General features: G+C 37.8%; 1 protein-coding gene across 2 annotated transcripts in view; it reads right to left on the bottom strand.

Annotated features, from left to right (window-relative positions):
* JAKMIP1 (janus kinase and microtubule interacting protein 1) overlaps positions 1-14,689 on the bottom strand; it is an 89,272-nt gene that overhangs the window by 51,014 nt on the left and 23,569 nt on the right. For both annotated transcript variants that reach the window (XM_033513654.1, XM_033513653.1), the window contains exons 4-8: positions 6,994-7,203; positions 6,232-6,351; positions 4,316-4,462; positions 3,564-3,704; positions 408-467 (exon numbers count right to left, since the gene is read on the bottom strand). In XM_033513654.1, coding sequence (XP_033369545.1) covers positions 408-467; positions 3,564-3,704; positions 4,316-4,462; positions 6,232-6,351; positions 6,994-7,203 — 678 coding nt within the window. The remainder of the gene's footprint in view (positions 1-407; positions 468-3,563; positions 3,705-4,315; positions 4,463-6,231; positions 6,352-6,993; positions 7,204-14,689) is intronic.

Below are 14,689 nucleotides of genomic sequence, written 5' to 3' on the forward strand. Positions count from 1 at the left end.
TCAGCAACATTGAAATTACATAAACATGAATTACTCTTTAAATGTGATTTAGCTCTGTGTTGGTACAAACAGTTTAAAGGGGGCATGTTCTTAAAAACAGACTGAGTATTTGTCTTTTGTAATTGTATTTGTTTCAAGTCACTAGGTCATTATGCCTCAAGCCACTTGAATATTTAGGTTACAGTGGCTAAAAGTGTAATTTTATTGTTTATTTAAAACAAACCCCAAAACAACATCACTTGTGTAAAGAAACTTTTGAATTACCCTAAAAAATTAAGCACTCACAAGAATAAGCAGAAGAATTATATGGATTTTTCTCATTAAGCAGAGCTTTAAATTCAGACAGTATTTGAAAGAGGTGTTGTTCACAGCAACAGAAATGCATGAAAAACCGAAGGTTTGCTCACCTTTGGAGGCTTCAGACTTTTCCTCCTCTGTTTTTTAGACCGCAATAACCGTTCTCTTTCCTAGAAGGAAAGAGAACATTTTGGTATGGGTTTGTTTTAAAACTATACTTAGATATGTCTAACACAGAGAAATATCATTTACATTTTCTTTAAGCCTCTGGTAAAGCTAACACGATGTCTTTATCCTTTTGAATAACACCATGTTACACCACACTGTACTGCAGCTTTATGCCTTTAGCAAACAAACCTTCAGCCATGTACTTCACGCATTTGATGGGAAGTTGGCAAGAAAAGGCTTTGTTAAATACTGAGTACTGATTTCTGACAGTTCTTCTGACTCTTTTACCAAGAAGCTCACTATGGAAACAGAATTCAGAGTGTCACTCCAGCGTTCGACCATCCTGAAGAAACAGGTTGGTAGCCAAAAAATTAGTCCAGTCTTAGTAATTAAAAGTCATTATATCAGACATATTCTGATACAGTGTTACATCTGACTTATCCTTGTCGGGCAAAAGTCTCAAATCCAAAGGCACTCTCAGTCTGTCAACTTAGCCGCTGTCTTTTTTTCTACTCCGGCTTTGGTGCAAGATCACAATAAACTGTGCCATAACATGAGGAGGTCATTTATGTTCATCTAAATCCAAGAATACTGCCTTAAATTCCAAAGGAGAAGAGAAGGAAGAGAAGGTAAAAAAATGCGAAGGAGCAAGCAAAAAAACCCCAACAACACAGGAAGCAGGTGCTCTGTCTTCTTGCTTTTTTCTGATTCTTTCCTTAGCTCTGTATCTTTGTTTGCAGCACCTCTATTTTTAAAAGACAGATTGCAGTTCCAAGTGCTTCTTTAGCAGTTATTGCTCACTGCATAGTATTATTCTATTCAGTTATTTGCTTTGCTTTCAGTTCAGAAACTGGAAAAATAGGAAGCTCACAGTAGAAATCACAATAAAATTATTTATCAGCACATTGTTCCAGGAAATAAGTTTTGGAAAATGCAAAATAACTGAGAGAAGTACAACAACTTACACAGCACCTTGAATACATGTGGTTTGAAAAATAAGGAAAAGTAATGACTGCCAAGGTACAATGGTGCAGGTACTTCAAGCTGCAGAATAACGTAATATTTTCAGCTTAGAAAAACAGACAGTTGAATTTTATAATGTTAAAGAAGAGTGCTGTCTTCTCAGATCCTCACTTAAGGCACAGTTCCAGCTTTAAGTGGGGTATTCTGCCTCCCAGACAGGTGTCCAAACAAATGCAGTGCAGAATGAACAAACACTTCCAAAATCCCAGTCTTTCCTGTTTCTAATCTTGTTTGTAAGAAGACTACTTAATTTACTGCCGCAATATAAACTGAGCTACTAGAACAATAATAATTCCAATTAAAAGCCACTAGCATCTTTTGCAGTCATCTGAGTTTACCTTGACAGCTTTCCTTTTAAGATTTGACCAGAACACCACTGTTGTGAGAGAAGTCATCTTGACAAGCTTTCAACAGCATCAAAGATACCCTACAGATGACGCTGTTAATCAGTTCAGACAACCCTACTGCCTAAGACTAATGTTCTTATTTCCGTGTATCATACTGGTCTCAGCTGGAGTTAAGCTGATGATTTTTATATTAATCAGATATGGGACATTTGGCCCATTCTTGGTAACTATGATATATTTTCAGTCTGTAGAGTAGAGGTGTGGTTTGGGCCAGAAAAGAGAGCTCAAAAGCAACAGTGTGCAGAATTCCACTGCATTCACATCAAAGGCAAAGGCTCAATTAGTTTGTACTGGAACCAAAGTTTCCTAGTCAAAAAAAATTAATTAATTTCTGCAAGTGGAATAGTATCTGTAAATAGGAAACAAAGCAAAAATGAAACAGTATTTTAAAATATTTATTTATTTTACTTTCACACTAAACACAAGTTAGTATTATTTGACCAAAGTCAGGATACAATATATTTCCTCATATCACTATCTGAAACAGCAAAAGAGAGTCCTTTCACACCCACTTTGGACTGAAATATAAGTGAGGTTGTATCTGCCATATCCAGCACATCTAATGTCATACCACCATCCCTGTCTATGCAGTTTTATCTGGAAGCTAAAGCAGCATCGCTCTGTGGACCAGACCCTACATCATAGCATCTGATTAACATCCTACTGCTTGTGACACTGCATAGAGATACTGAACTTTGGCACTGATTTCAGAGAAAAATGCTGGGTCAAAATCTCAGAGGAACTGCCAGGAACTGAGACAATGCTCCATATAGCACCATGACACACCTTGTTTTTCCTTTTTGGTGGTTCTATTTTTATTTTCAATGATGTGTCCAATTGTTTCATTTTCTATTTAGACAGAAGGTTCTTAAATTCTTTTTATCATTTTGTAGCAGTCAGTAGTGCCACTTGAGATGTCTGAGTCTGCCTGAGCTCCAGATGCTGCTCCAGAAAGGCAAGGGCTCTCAGAAATTATGTGTAATTTCTGCCAGCACGGGGAAGAGGTTTATCACAAATTGCACTAAATAGCACTAGACACCTCTAACACAACTTGAAAGATTCCTCATCAAACACAACTTGAAGGGTTTCTGATCAAACACTTCGAACATCTATGAGCATCACCTTCAGAAGCCTTCAGAGTCAGAGGGCAGCAGCTGTGCAATTCTAATCCTAAACCATGCTGCTACCTTTGGTTTGATGAACCAGAGTTCTCCCCATCTGTATTAAATACAGCTTGTATGGCCAGCTCAGCTAGAGATGCTTAGCCAGGGGAAATTAACACCAGCAGGTTTCTTTCTTTTAGGAGAACTTCTAGATCAGGGGAGTGCTTGGGTTTGCATCCAACACATTTTAGTCATTAAGTTTTGGGAAGTCTCCTTTAATTAAGTTCCTCATTTGTTGACAGCCAGTTTTGTAAGTAAGGTCAATGGGCTGATGATGCACCTTTCTTCACAAGCAGCTCATAATAGGTAAATATTTTTAATACAAAGATTCATACACATTCCAAAAAAATTCATTCGCTACCTGAGAAAAAAAAAACAACCCTTTGACACCAAAGAACTATTTCTGTATCACTACTACAACTGGAGTTAAAACATTCCTCTCAAACAGTTAGCTTGCCTATAGATGTGTGTGCATGCACATGTGTATACCAGTCATAAACATTACCACTGTGAGATCATCAATAACATGCTGTTGTTCTTTGACTTGCAGTCTAAGGAATTCAATTTCTTGTTCCTCTCGTGTGCTGCTGAGATCATTCAGAGATGTGTGCCTCTTCAGTGCTGGTTGTGCAGATAACTTTTCTTTCTACAGAAACAGAAAACATAAAGAATGTCTTGAAGTGTCTTGCTGCAACAGGAGAAAAATTCTCATGTGTGATGTAACAACCAAGAATTATTTGAACCCATCAGTGCATATTCCACCAAAACACAAGGCCTCTTTCAAAAATAAACCCCTCACATTCTATATGCCTCTGGGTTAATCTTTCACATAAGATATTCTAAAACAGAATCAAAGAACAGTCTGGGAAAAAAATTAGCAGACAAGTGAACTCAGTGATCTAGCATAGTGCATGCACTCAAATTCAGCTCTAACTTCTAATCATAAAGGCACTATTTATTAAAGCTGATTTTTAGTCAGAGCTTTTTACAGCCTGCAAAAACGTTTTATCTATCTGTGCTCCTTTCCCTTAATCAGTGTGAACTGATACAACACAAAACACATGCCACTCTGAATTTAGAATATGAGTATTCAGCTGTATTGTCTGGATTTGACAGTTGCACCATCCCACCGTGGAGATTGATTTGTTTGTGTTAGAATAAAAGCCTCACACGCACTTCCACCTCAAAGTGACCGTGTGCAATGTGTTCTCATAACATGACATCGGAGATTATTACTTACCAGAGATGGTTACTTACCAGTTCTACATTTTCCCTTGATAAATTTTTTATTTTCTCTTCCATTCTCTGGATACATTGTAACATATCATCATTTTTTTTGCTCATCCTCTTATTCTTTTCTACCAAAGGCTTCAGCTGACTTTCTGTCTCCCGAGAACGTTTCAGCTGCAAATAGCAAAGGAACGAAGTTAGCTGTGCTTTAGTTTACCTCTGAAGGAAAGAAAAACCAGGTGTGTTTTCACTTGCCTTTCTTAATTCAGAAAGTTTAGCTCTTCTGCTAAATGGCATCCAACATAAATCATCTTACTGAACTAAGAGCTACAGCAGTCCAAACAAGTAAGATATAACATTTCTGTATTGTCTGCCAAAACACTAAATCTGATCACTGGGTTTTGCTCTTGGCAAACACTTACAAATATCCATAGTGATTTCTTTATAAACTAATCTCAATATAGATAAGCTTCTTGTAATCAACCAGGTCTCTAGACAAGTTGTTTTCACCAATTTAGCTATCCCTTAAGAGGAGGACACTCTTCTTCCTCTATTTTAAAAAATCCTTTACCTAATGCATAATTAGAGAAATGAGAAAGTCAGCCAGAGGGCACAGATTCAATCTCAGCATTCTGCTGACATTTTCAAGCTGCTCAATTTTGCTCCTGTGGTTTTATGATGTTACACAATTATGTGAAGCAAATTACTGCTCTTCCTTGCAGTGTGTATTCAATATTTCACTGTTTTCACTCCATGAGCTGTTTTGTTTGGAAAAAAATACCTATTTTGCCCAGTCAAAAGATTTTAAATTTGCTGAGTTTTATGTGGAAAGGAGAAAGAGATAATATTTTTTTCCTGAGATAAACTCACTGAGTATTTGGTTTTCTGTTTCATTCTTGAGAAAATTACTTTTAACCATGCTCAATCACATGGCCTTACTGATACTACTGATGTTATGTGTACTACTGTTTCATAATATAAAACCTGCTCTAGATCTCTTTCAAAATACACTTCTTATGCCACTGAATCTAGAACCAAGAAGAGCACTTAGACTGAGTCATACACGCCCTCCATCTAGAGGGACACTGAAGGATACATTACAATACTTCAGCATTATTCAGGGATGTTTTGAATTATTTAGGCCCACAGAAAGGATTAATAAGGAGGAAGATGTCAATGTTTCACAAAGACATCAATGTTTCACTCATCTATAGGGCTGAAACACAGCACCACTTCAGCCCTCAGCATAATTTTAGAATCAGATATATAGGTTCCATCTTTTAGAATGAAAAATCTTTTATACTGCTGCTAGAATTAGACCATTAAAAGAAATGTGTAAAAATTTCTGTTGTGAAACTCACCTCCCATTGCAGTCCATGGGAGTTTTACCACTAACCTCAGTACAAGCAATTAAGTAGTGATAAAGGCTAATAAAATTCATGCTTAAAATTCATGTCATATCCTTTCTTGTGTAAGTTACTATCCCTCTCCTAGGATAATTTCACCTACTTAAGAGACCTCCCTTGAGAAATGGCAGATTTTTCATCACTAGCACAAGAAAGCTTTTTTAACTCCTAGCTAGCACAAGCATGTCACAAAAACAAATTTCAGAAGGATGAATACAGTAATTTAAGTGCATGGATTATGCATGTTTTACACATCATTACACTGTGCTACAGGCAATATCCTAATTAATTTGATTACTATGACCCCAAAGTAAATTTGTGAATTTTTACTTTTGGGGAACAGGAAAGATTCCACCCATGTGTTCTACGGTCAGAAGATTAATTTCTATAGAAACCTCTGTTACATTTAGATACAATTGACTGAGGCCAACCAGGACTAATTTGTAAATTATTTATAACACTGACTTTCCAGCGTTCAATCTTTTGCCATAAAGATGCCCTCCCAGTCACCATCTGTGTTATTACTAATTAATTTACCAGTTCATTTCTTTCATCTGCTAGGAGAGTATTTCTGTCTTCCAGCTTTCTTATTACAGCATTCAGTTCAGCGATTTTTAACTGAAATCTCCGCACATCTCGTTCATCCAGATGCTGCTCCTTTACATTAAAAACATACAGATTTATAAAATTACTTTTTGTAAAATGTACTTACTGTACAAACTTACTGTATACAGTTTAATATCATGGCTTAGCAAGTGTATTGTGTAAATTTAGAACACACTCTTACATCAGTGTCTGGAAAACTTACTATAATTAACTGAAACACTAAATAATAACAACCTGGGAAAATGCTTCATGAACAGCGTCTTCTGAAACAATCAGAAAAGCAACTAGCTAGGTAAATATTTTATATATATCAGGTGACTTCTCACCAGATTTTTTTACTCTCAGCTAAAATAGTTCTAGTGTAAAGGATATCGACTGAAATCATATGGCTCAGTTTTTGAGAAGTATAGTACCTATTTTTAATGGTTAAGATATTCCTAAACTAATGAAATAGTGAGAAAATACTGAGGTTCACAGCTCAAGATCACAGTGTAAATTCTAGAAGTTCTATATCCACAAATTTCTCAATATTCTTTGCAATTTAAGAGGTCCAAGGAGTTTTTAAATCTTCAATCAAACAGTGCAGCAGGAGGCCATTTACCATTAATTGGTCCTAGTAGCAACCACAAAACCAATGTAAACACCCAGGGAGTTATCCAGAGCTGGACTTCAGAGAAAACACTGTTTTCTTACCGGACTTCCCATCAGTTCACTGATATCTCCTACTCCTGCGGGAAGCTCCCTCTTAGGACTGCTGTGGTATCGCTCTGCCTCCTTCACTTGGACAAGCTGTTCATCCAAAGCTTCTTTCTGAAGGAGCAGTTTCTGTGTATGGCCTGCCTGGACACCAAGGTCCTTCTCCAGAGCCAGAATCACCCTGTCTTTGCCTTTTATCTCGTCCATCTGTAAAGAAATAATGCATGAATGAAGTTTCTGTAACATCCCCAAGTGCTCACTGCATGAAAATACACAAATTTGCAAAGAAAAAGTTCTGTGTCTTTCAGAATTGCACCAGCACTGAAACTGTGGTTGCCAAAAAGAAAATATATCTCCTTTGTAGTCTTTTTCTCTACTCTTAAAAAAGGTTCAGCCTTCACTTGATGAAGAGTTTTCTTGGTCCAAACAAACAAACAAAACCAGATGCAAACATACAGTGAAACAGAATACATAGCCCCTGAAAACATCCACTTCATCTGAGGATACACACTTCTACATGGAGAAGAAAAATCTGCCTTCACTATGTTTCAGTGAAGAAACACAACTAGTACAAGATAAGACAAACACACCCTTTAAAACTCACCTGGGCTTTGTTTCAAAACTTGAGCCACACACATTTGCCCCATGTTGACTCCCTCTTTATTAGTGAATATCACGTGTGGTGAATCTCTTCACAGACATTTAAAATTAGTAGCATATACATGCACAATAATTAAACTTAAAATCTTAAGCATACCTATGTATTTTATGTGCCCTTGTTGAAATATTTGAATGAGAACTAGTCTTTGTGTTGAAGGAAAAAAGTAAGTGCACAGAGACCATTAGAATAAAGGGCAGGAAGACACAGTTCTTAAACACCCTCTCTGGTTACTGAACTGTGTGTTCACACATCTCCATACCAAATAAAGCACACTGCTCACACTGATCTACTGCAGCTCTCATAGGATTTGTCCCTCACAGCATCAGTGTTAAATTCACTTTGGTACTATTCCAAATGCTAGAGGAAGTGACAATCTGCAGCAGTTACTATAGAAACAGATTTCTTAACAAGAACGTTAACCATTAACAATATATTGGAACTGTTCTGTACCTCCTCCAGTTTACAAAACTGTTTTCCTCGCAAACACAAATGCATGGAATTTTGTAAGTATGAGTATTATAATCTTATTTGAAAAATAAAATAATGAACTGGTTAAATCACATGTTTGTTGTTTATTATAGTCCTACATCCATAGAAGTCCTTTATGTCAAGTCACACCAAAAGAAAAAAGAAGGAAAAGAAGGAAAAGAAAAAAAAGACATACCAGAAGTAATTTATAGTTCATTCAAAGTGGTTTACAGGATTAACACAATGAGATTACATGATCAGATGCAATTTGCTTCTTCAGGATTCTTGTCTTAATCCTTTCATAGCCTACAAAGCACGTGAAATTAGTTTGTGTACAGAACCTGACTGGCAGGAGATGGCTTGGCTGAACCATGATCAAAGATAAAAAGGTCAGATTTGAAGTGAATAAGCTGGTCTAGACTAGTCTGAAATTCTAACTGGAACTGACAAATATTGGTTCTGATGGAGATTTCTGCTCTGATTTAGAAAAGTTGCTGTGTCCCAACTCCTTATACAGAAAATTAAAAAAATACTTCCCAGTATGTCAACTTGCATTTGTGAGAATTCCAAGTATGCCAAAAAAGGCCTTGCAGGAAAAGAATGCCGTTTTTATTAATGGAAGAATTTGCAACATGCAGGATTTCAGAGGGACGGTGCAGTGAACAACAATGACAAAAATTAAGCAGCTGCCTCATTTACTGAATGCTGTCTGTCAGGCACACTGATCTATCAGAGAGCCCTTGGGAGGAAAAAATGTCATGTAACTAAATACTGTGGACAGTTCTGCTTTCAATTACACAGGTGTTCACACTGAACATCCATGTAACTGACACAGGAATTTGCCCAGGCAGGAACACATTCAATAAGATCCAAACTTGCATACACAGCCCTAATTCAAGGTACTCAATTAGTAGCATATTTTGTACTCTTCCTATTCTCACAGCTTAATGGCAAATGCAATGACATAGGCTTTAAGTTGGAAGAAAAAAGGAAAGCAGCAATATTGGTATGTCTGCTACTTGAACTGACGCAGAACTGATCCTTTGGAACAGATGTGACCAGTGCAGTCACACCCATGTCACCCTCCTCTCATGCTTCCATTGATCAAAGCACACAAGCTCACACAAATTAGAAAGAAATGCCATGAAAGAGCATGGCTTTGAGGTGAGGGTTAAGGGAAACCATAATGCTCCTCAGCTTTTCCTACTACTCTTTTTCCTACCACAAAAATCTACATGTGGTGAATTTTTCAGAAAACAACAAATGTCCCATGTTTAAGTCAAGCATAAAAGTATTTGAAACACTGATATAATAAAACAGCAATGACTGCAGATCCTTTTTTTATTTTGGGTTTCCATTTTAAGTTACAGGTATGCACTAGAGAACCTTACTCATGTAAACATGCACACACACAGAGAACACTGCAATAGCACTTAGTTTTTATCTGCACAGACCACCAGAACAAAGAATTTCTAAGCAACTAACTTACCACAAATTGGTAAAGATGATTAGAACTGCACCAAGAATGCCTCCAAATTGTGCATCAGAAGCATGGGGGTCAGTACAATTGTGCCCTCTTCAAGGGGATGATTGCACCCATTCAGTGGAACTGCATCAACCTAGTAAATGTCTCAATTTTCCTACATCTGCTGCAATCTGATCCTAAGACTTACTATCTTTTTCAGCCTTTCCTGCTTTCTTAAGAGAGAGTACAAATTGGTCCAGAGTGGAAAAAAAAGGAAAATAATTATTTTACAGCAATGCAACCTTCCCAAGTTCCATGTGGAAGAGAGGGTATGTCAGGGGCCCAGGAGGCAACGAAAGAGGAGTCACATAACCAGGAAAAAGAGAGAGATGGTTTAGGTTTAAACTGAACATAAGCTGCCATACAAAAAACTTTAGTTTAGCCTATTATTATACATTCTCATAGATGCAAAAGCTCAGACAAAGTCTCCATGTCAACTCTGTTCCACTGGAGAACCACTGGAGCCACAGTTTGTTACATGAAGGAAAAAAAAGTTGGCAGCATAAAGGCCTGCCAACTGATGTAATTAGATATGGATTAGGTATGTATTTTAGACATAGGTATTATGATCTCTATTTTAGTGGGGAGAAGCCTATCTGCATATCTTCCATTAGGCAAATGAAAATCAAAATGGATTAATCCAGCTTCCCTGTTGCTTGCTATTTTAATCAAGCACATGTTGTGGAAGCAACAATGTTGTAGCCAAGACTGTCTAAGAATCTACATGGCCTTGGAGAGTCAGAGTATTTTTTATTAGACTAAGTGACAGAGTAATAAAGATAAGAAAGCTTTCAGGCACAGAAGTCCTTCAGCAGATTGGATTCAGAAGTGTTTTCATGTTTTCTACCACGGCACTGTACTTGAAGGACCAGTATGTGACAACTGGAACCTGTGTGCACTAACTCCCACCACTGCTTCCAGATTTTTGCCTGCTCTGCAACTCATTTGAGACCTCTCAACAAGATACAGAGGATAGATACCATCTTTTCTTCCAACAAATTTAGCACAAATTTTAATCCCAATCATGCACTGGGATCACACATATTGTATAAATCAAATGCATAATCCCAGAAATTCCTTCCAAGTGTTGTTTAGGTTTCAAATTTGTTCTCAGTTTAAAACAAATTTACCCACTTTTTGCAGCTACCAAGGAAAACGTGGTCACATTAACTCTTTTATATTATCTTTTGCATGGATTTTAAAGTACTTTAGAACACTGTTTATTTTTCTTTATGCATTTAAGGGTGGTACAAGACAGTACAAAAAAGTCTGTGGTAGGAAGGCAGTGGAGCAACATGAGGTTAGAAGGTATTTTCAGTTATAGGCCTTGAGAAGAAAAGTAGCAGAAATACCCTCTGAAAGAGGATTTAAAGAAAATAAGATCATTCACAAACAGCTGCAGGGGCAAATTACTGAGAAATCACCTTTAGCAGCATAAGTAACTCTTGCTTAAAATTAGAGCTTCTTAAATGTAATTTTTTCAGGGGTTTGTGCTGCCAAATGTTAGATGCTGAACAGAGACACTACCTGCATTGTGTCAAGGAAGAGCTAGCACTTACAGCCTGTGTCAAAATTACCCAGGTGCCTGAGAACATGTATCTAACTGCCCCCTTACAGCTATGAGAAACGAGCAGAAATGAGTCTTTTAATAATATTTATCAAACATGAAAGAGAAGCAAGCCAGTCATTAGAAAAAGCATCCTCTGCCAATTATGCCACACTTCAATGGCTACAGTGAAAGAAAATCAGAGACCTTTGGGGGAACTTTAGTCTCTCATGAAGTTGAAAGAGAAATTCCCAGGGAATTAAAAACCACATCTATCAAGGCAGTGACACATTCAGTTTCCAAAGTGGAAAAAGCCAGCTGCTGCATTGCCAAGTGTAAGACCTTCCTCTTCACCCATCCTTGTCAAAGTTACCTCCTAGCCAACTGCAGAACAAAATTCTACAGTGCTCTTCTCCAGTAGAAATTTAATTAACCTTTAAACTAAGTGCCTGACACTGAAAATAGAGCTATCATGACAGAGGGATTGATGGTTACTATGAAGAACAAAGAGAAGATGCTACTAAAAAAAAAAGAAAAAGAAAACAAAAAAAACCAACAGGTAAAGATTGAACCAAAAAGAATTAACATCTTTTTAATTTATAAAGGGACACTAAGACCTAGCAACAATATCCCAAGCTGAAAGCTTGCGTGGAGAAAAAAATTACAATATTCCAGAATTCTATACAGTATTCCCTACAACAGACACGGTCAGCTATTTAAATAAATGTTTCCTGACTATTAGGGAAACTTAGGGGGGAAAAGGACAAGAAATGCCAACCATTCAGTGGAGTAATAAGGGTCACAGACAGAAGTGGATAGGATTTAGTCTTAATTTCATGTGTAATTTTTCTAAACCAACAGTCAATAATTACCTCCAGTAGCTTTTCCCACATATTTTTCTGAAGTGTGGAAATTTCATTAGAAGTTTCGATAAATTATCACTGATATATTAGGAAACACCATATGAGCAGAAAATTCCAGGACTTACTGATAAGAAGTTTCTCATGTCTCAAAAGCCAGTTACAACCTCTGCAACTGGATTTTTCCTATTACCTATCCTACGTGTTCATTGACAGAACTGTAATGAACAAGTAGACAAAAAGATAAAAATGTAGCAAAACTAAGTAATACAAACTTTAGGCTTTCTTTTTTTGTCCTGGTGCTACACCATATGTTACTTTTGTGGGGTTTTAGTACTGTACCATATTTTGTAAGGAGACATAGAAGTCAGATTTGTGACCTTCCTAACCTTTTAGAAAATATTAAGAACAAACATTAAATGCTGAGCCTGCACTGTGAAAAAGATTTTGTTATATCTGCTTGATTCAGACTAAAAACAATGTCTGGCTGGAATGCTGCCCTGCGAGCTCCTAAGAGAAGAAGCATAAATCTTCAGAGGACAGAAAGCCAAGTATTACTTGCAGTCCTACAAAGCTGGAGGTGGTGGGTCTCTCCTGCAGATTAGCTCAGCCTTGGAATTCAGCTGAAACACGTGTCTCAAACAGATGGCAAAATCCAGGGAACAGCCCACAATTTGATATCAGCAGCTGTGTGTGAAATACATGCGGGGTTAAGCGGCCAAGAAGAAGCACGCTGCAGTTCTACCCAACCATGCACAACTGCCTCAGATGATTCAAAGCTCAGCTTTCCAGTCTCAAAATTTGAGACTGGTTAGGAATCAGAACTCCTGCACATGTGCCATTGCACAAGTGAAGTGAGAAAAGCCAGGCTCCACCCTTCTCCTCAGGCCAGCAGGGAGTGCCCCTGCCAACCCTCCCTCTGCTCCAGAATTTTCAGACAAATGTCCCTGCATTGCCCCAGTGATGAAAGTAACATAAATATACAAATTCCACCACCTTAAAATGGCAAAATCCTAGTAATGGTAATGCAGGAGAATATGAATGTTATCAGAAAACTGTTCCCATCAGTAGGCAACCTGGGGTTCAGTGGAGTGTTACTTTTGCTTCTATTATTTCTCAAGTCAATTGCCTGTATGAAGAAATGGAATGCACTGTTCCCCAGATTTGTAGATGATACCAAATTCAGGGAAGCTGTTACCACCTAGAGGATAGGAAAAGCATTCAGAGGAACTTTTTGACACGCTGGAGAAATGAGCCAAGAAACCCTCATAAAGTTTGTGTAAGAAAGATACAGTGTCTGGCCCCTGGGAGAGCTCAAGCGCCCACAACAGTCAGACACCAATTGAAGCTGGCAGTTTTGCAATGGGAAGAAAGAAAAGAGTTAAAATAGACAAAAGGAAAGATCTCTGCATCCTGTAGGGCAAGTTGGTTATGGGTCAGTGGTGAGAGCTTGCAATGACTGAAGTTAACTTGATACTGGGCCAAACCAGGAGGGCTGTACCAGAAGAGATTCAGCCTTTTATTGAGCATATGGGAAACTACACCAGGAGCACCACAGCCACTTCTGGGCTCCCCAGCACAAAAAACCAGAAGGTATGACAAACTGGCCTAAGTGCCCTAGAACTGGAGGAAGGCCAGGAAGACCACTATGGGGCAGCAGCATCCAGCATTGAAGGGGCCAGGCTTTCCCAGCCAGCAGAAGGAAGCAGGCAGGATGTGTTGCAGTAGTGGATATCCATTCAGCCATCCAAAGGGGAATATAGCCATGAACAAGGACATGTTTCTCCAAGATACACAGCAAAAGTACAACAGTGACAATCAAAAGAAGAAAGAAATCTCACAGTGACTGGGCTTTAGGGCAGGCTGTCATTGTTGAACTCCATCCTGGGAGGTTTTCAAACTGAGCTGGAGGGAGCCCAGAGCAGCCTGATCCAAGCTTCAAAGCAGCACTGCTTCAAACAGAACACTGGACCAGCTGACCTTGAGAGGACCCTCACCATCTGAGTTTTTCCATGATTGTATTATAGTCCCAATGCTAAATCATACTAAAGACATAGACACCTTATTAGTATTAGTATAATCCATACTAAGGACAGACAGACAACCATATCAAGAGTTGTGCAAGGTTAGAAAATATGAAATTGCGAAGGACATGAGTTGAAGCTTTTGCTGTCCTAAACTGGAGCAACCTAATTCTTAATTCTGAAAAAAATATTTTCAGAAGCCTTCACTTAATCATGAGATGCTGTGTTACACACAGACACAGAACTGAAATATTAGTGTTTTAAAAAATCAATATAAATGATACATGAGCTTATTCCATAGCAGGGTTTTTCTCTTGAAGAGAAGTTTCAGTGAAACTTACTGGATTTCTACCTTTACAAACTGCTTGAGCTATTAGTTTGAATTATATTCTTTCATATCTTGCATTATATTTATTTGGGAAACACCAGACAGAAGTGTTCCACACTGGAAAGAGTTTTTTATTTATGCAGCAATATAATTCAGACAAAGGAGATTAAGGACACTTAAATAGTGAATCTGTCTCCATAAATCACTGCTGATCAGGAACTTCTGAAAATCACCCCTTGAAAACAATGTCTTTTAGTTTGATGCAAAGTAAAATTTTAGCA

This window comes from Parus major, chromosome 4 (genome assembly GCF_001522545.3).
Source record: "Parus major isolate Abel chromosome 4, Parus_major1.1, whole genome shotgun sequence".
Classification (NCBI taxonomy): Eukaryota; Metazoa; Chordata; class Aves; order Passeriformes; family Paridae; genus Parus; species Parus major.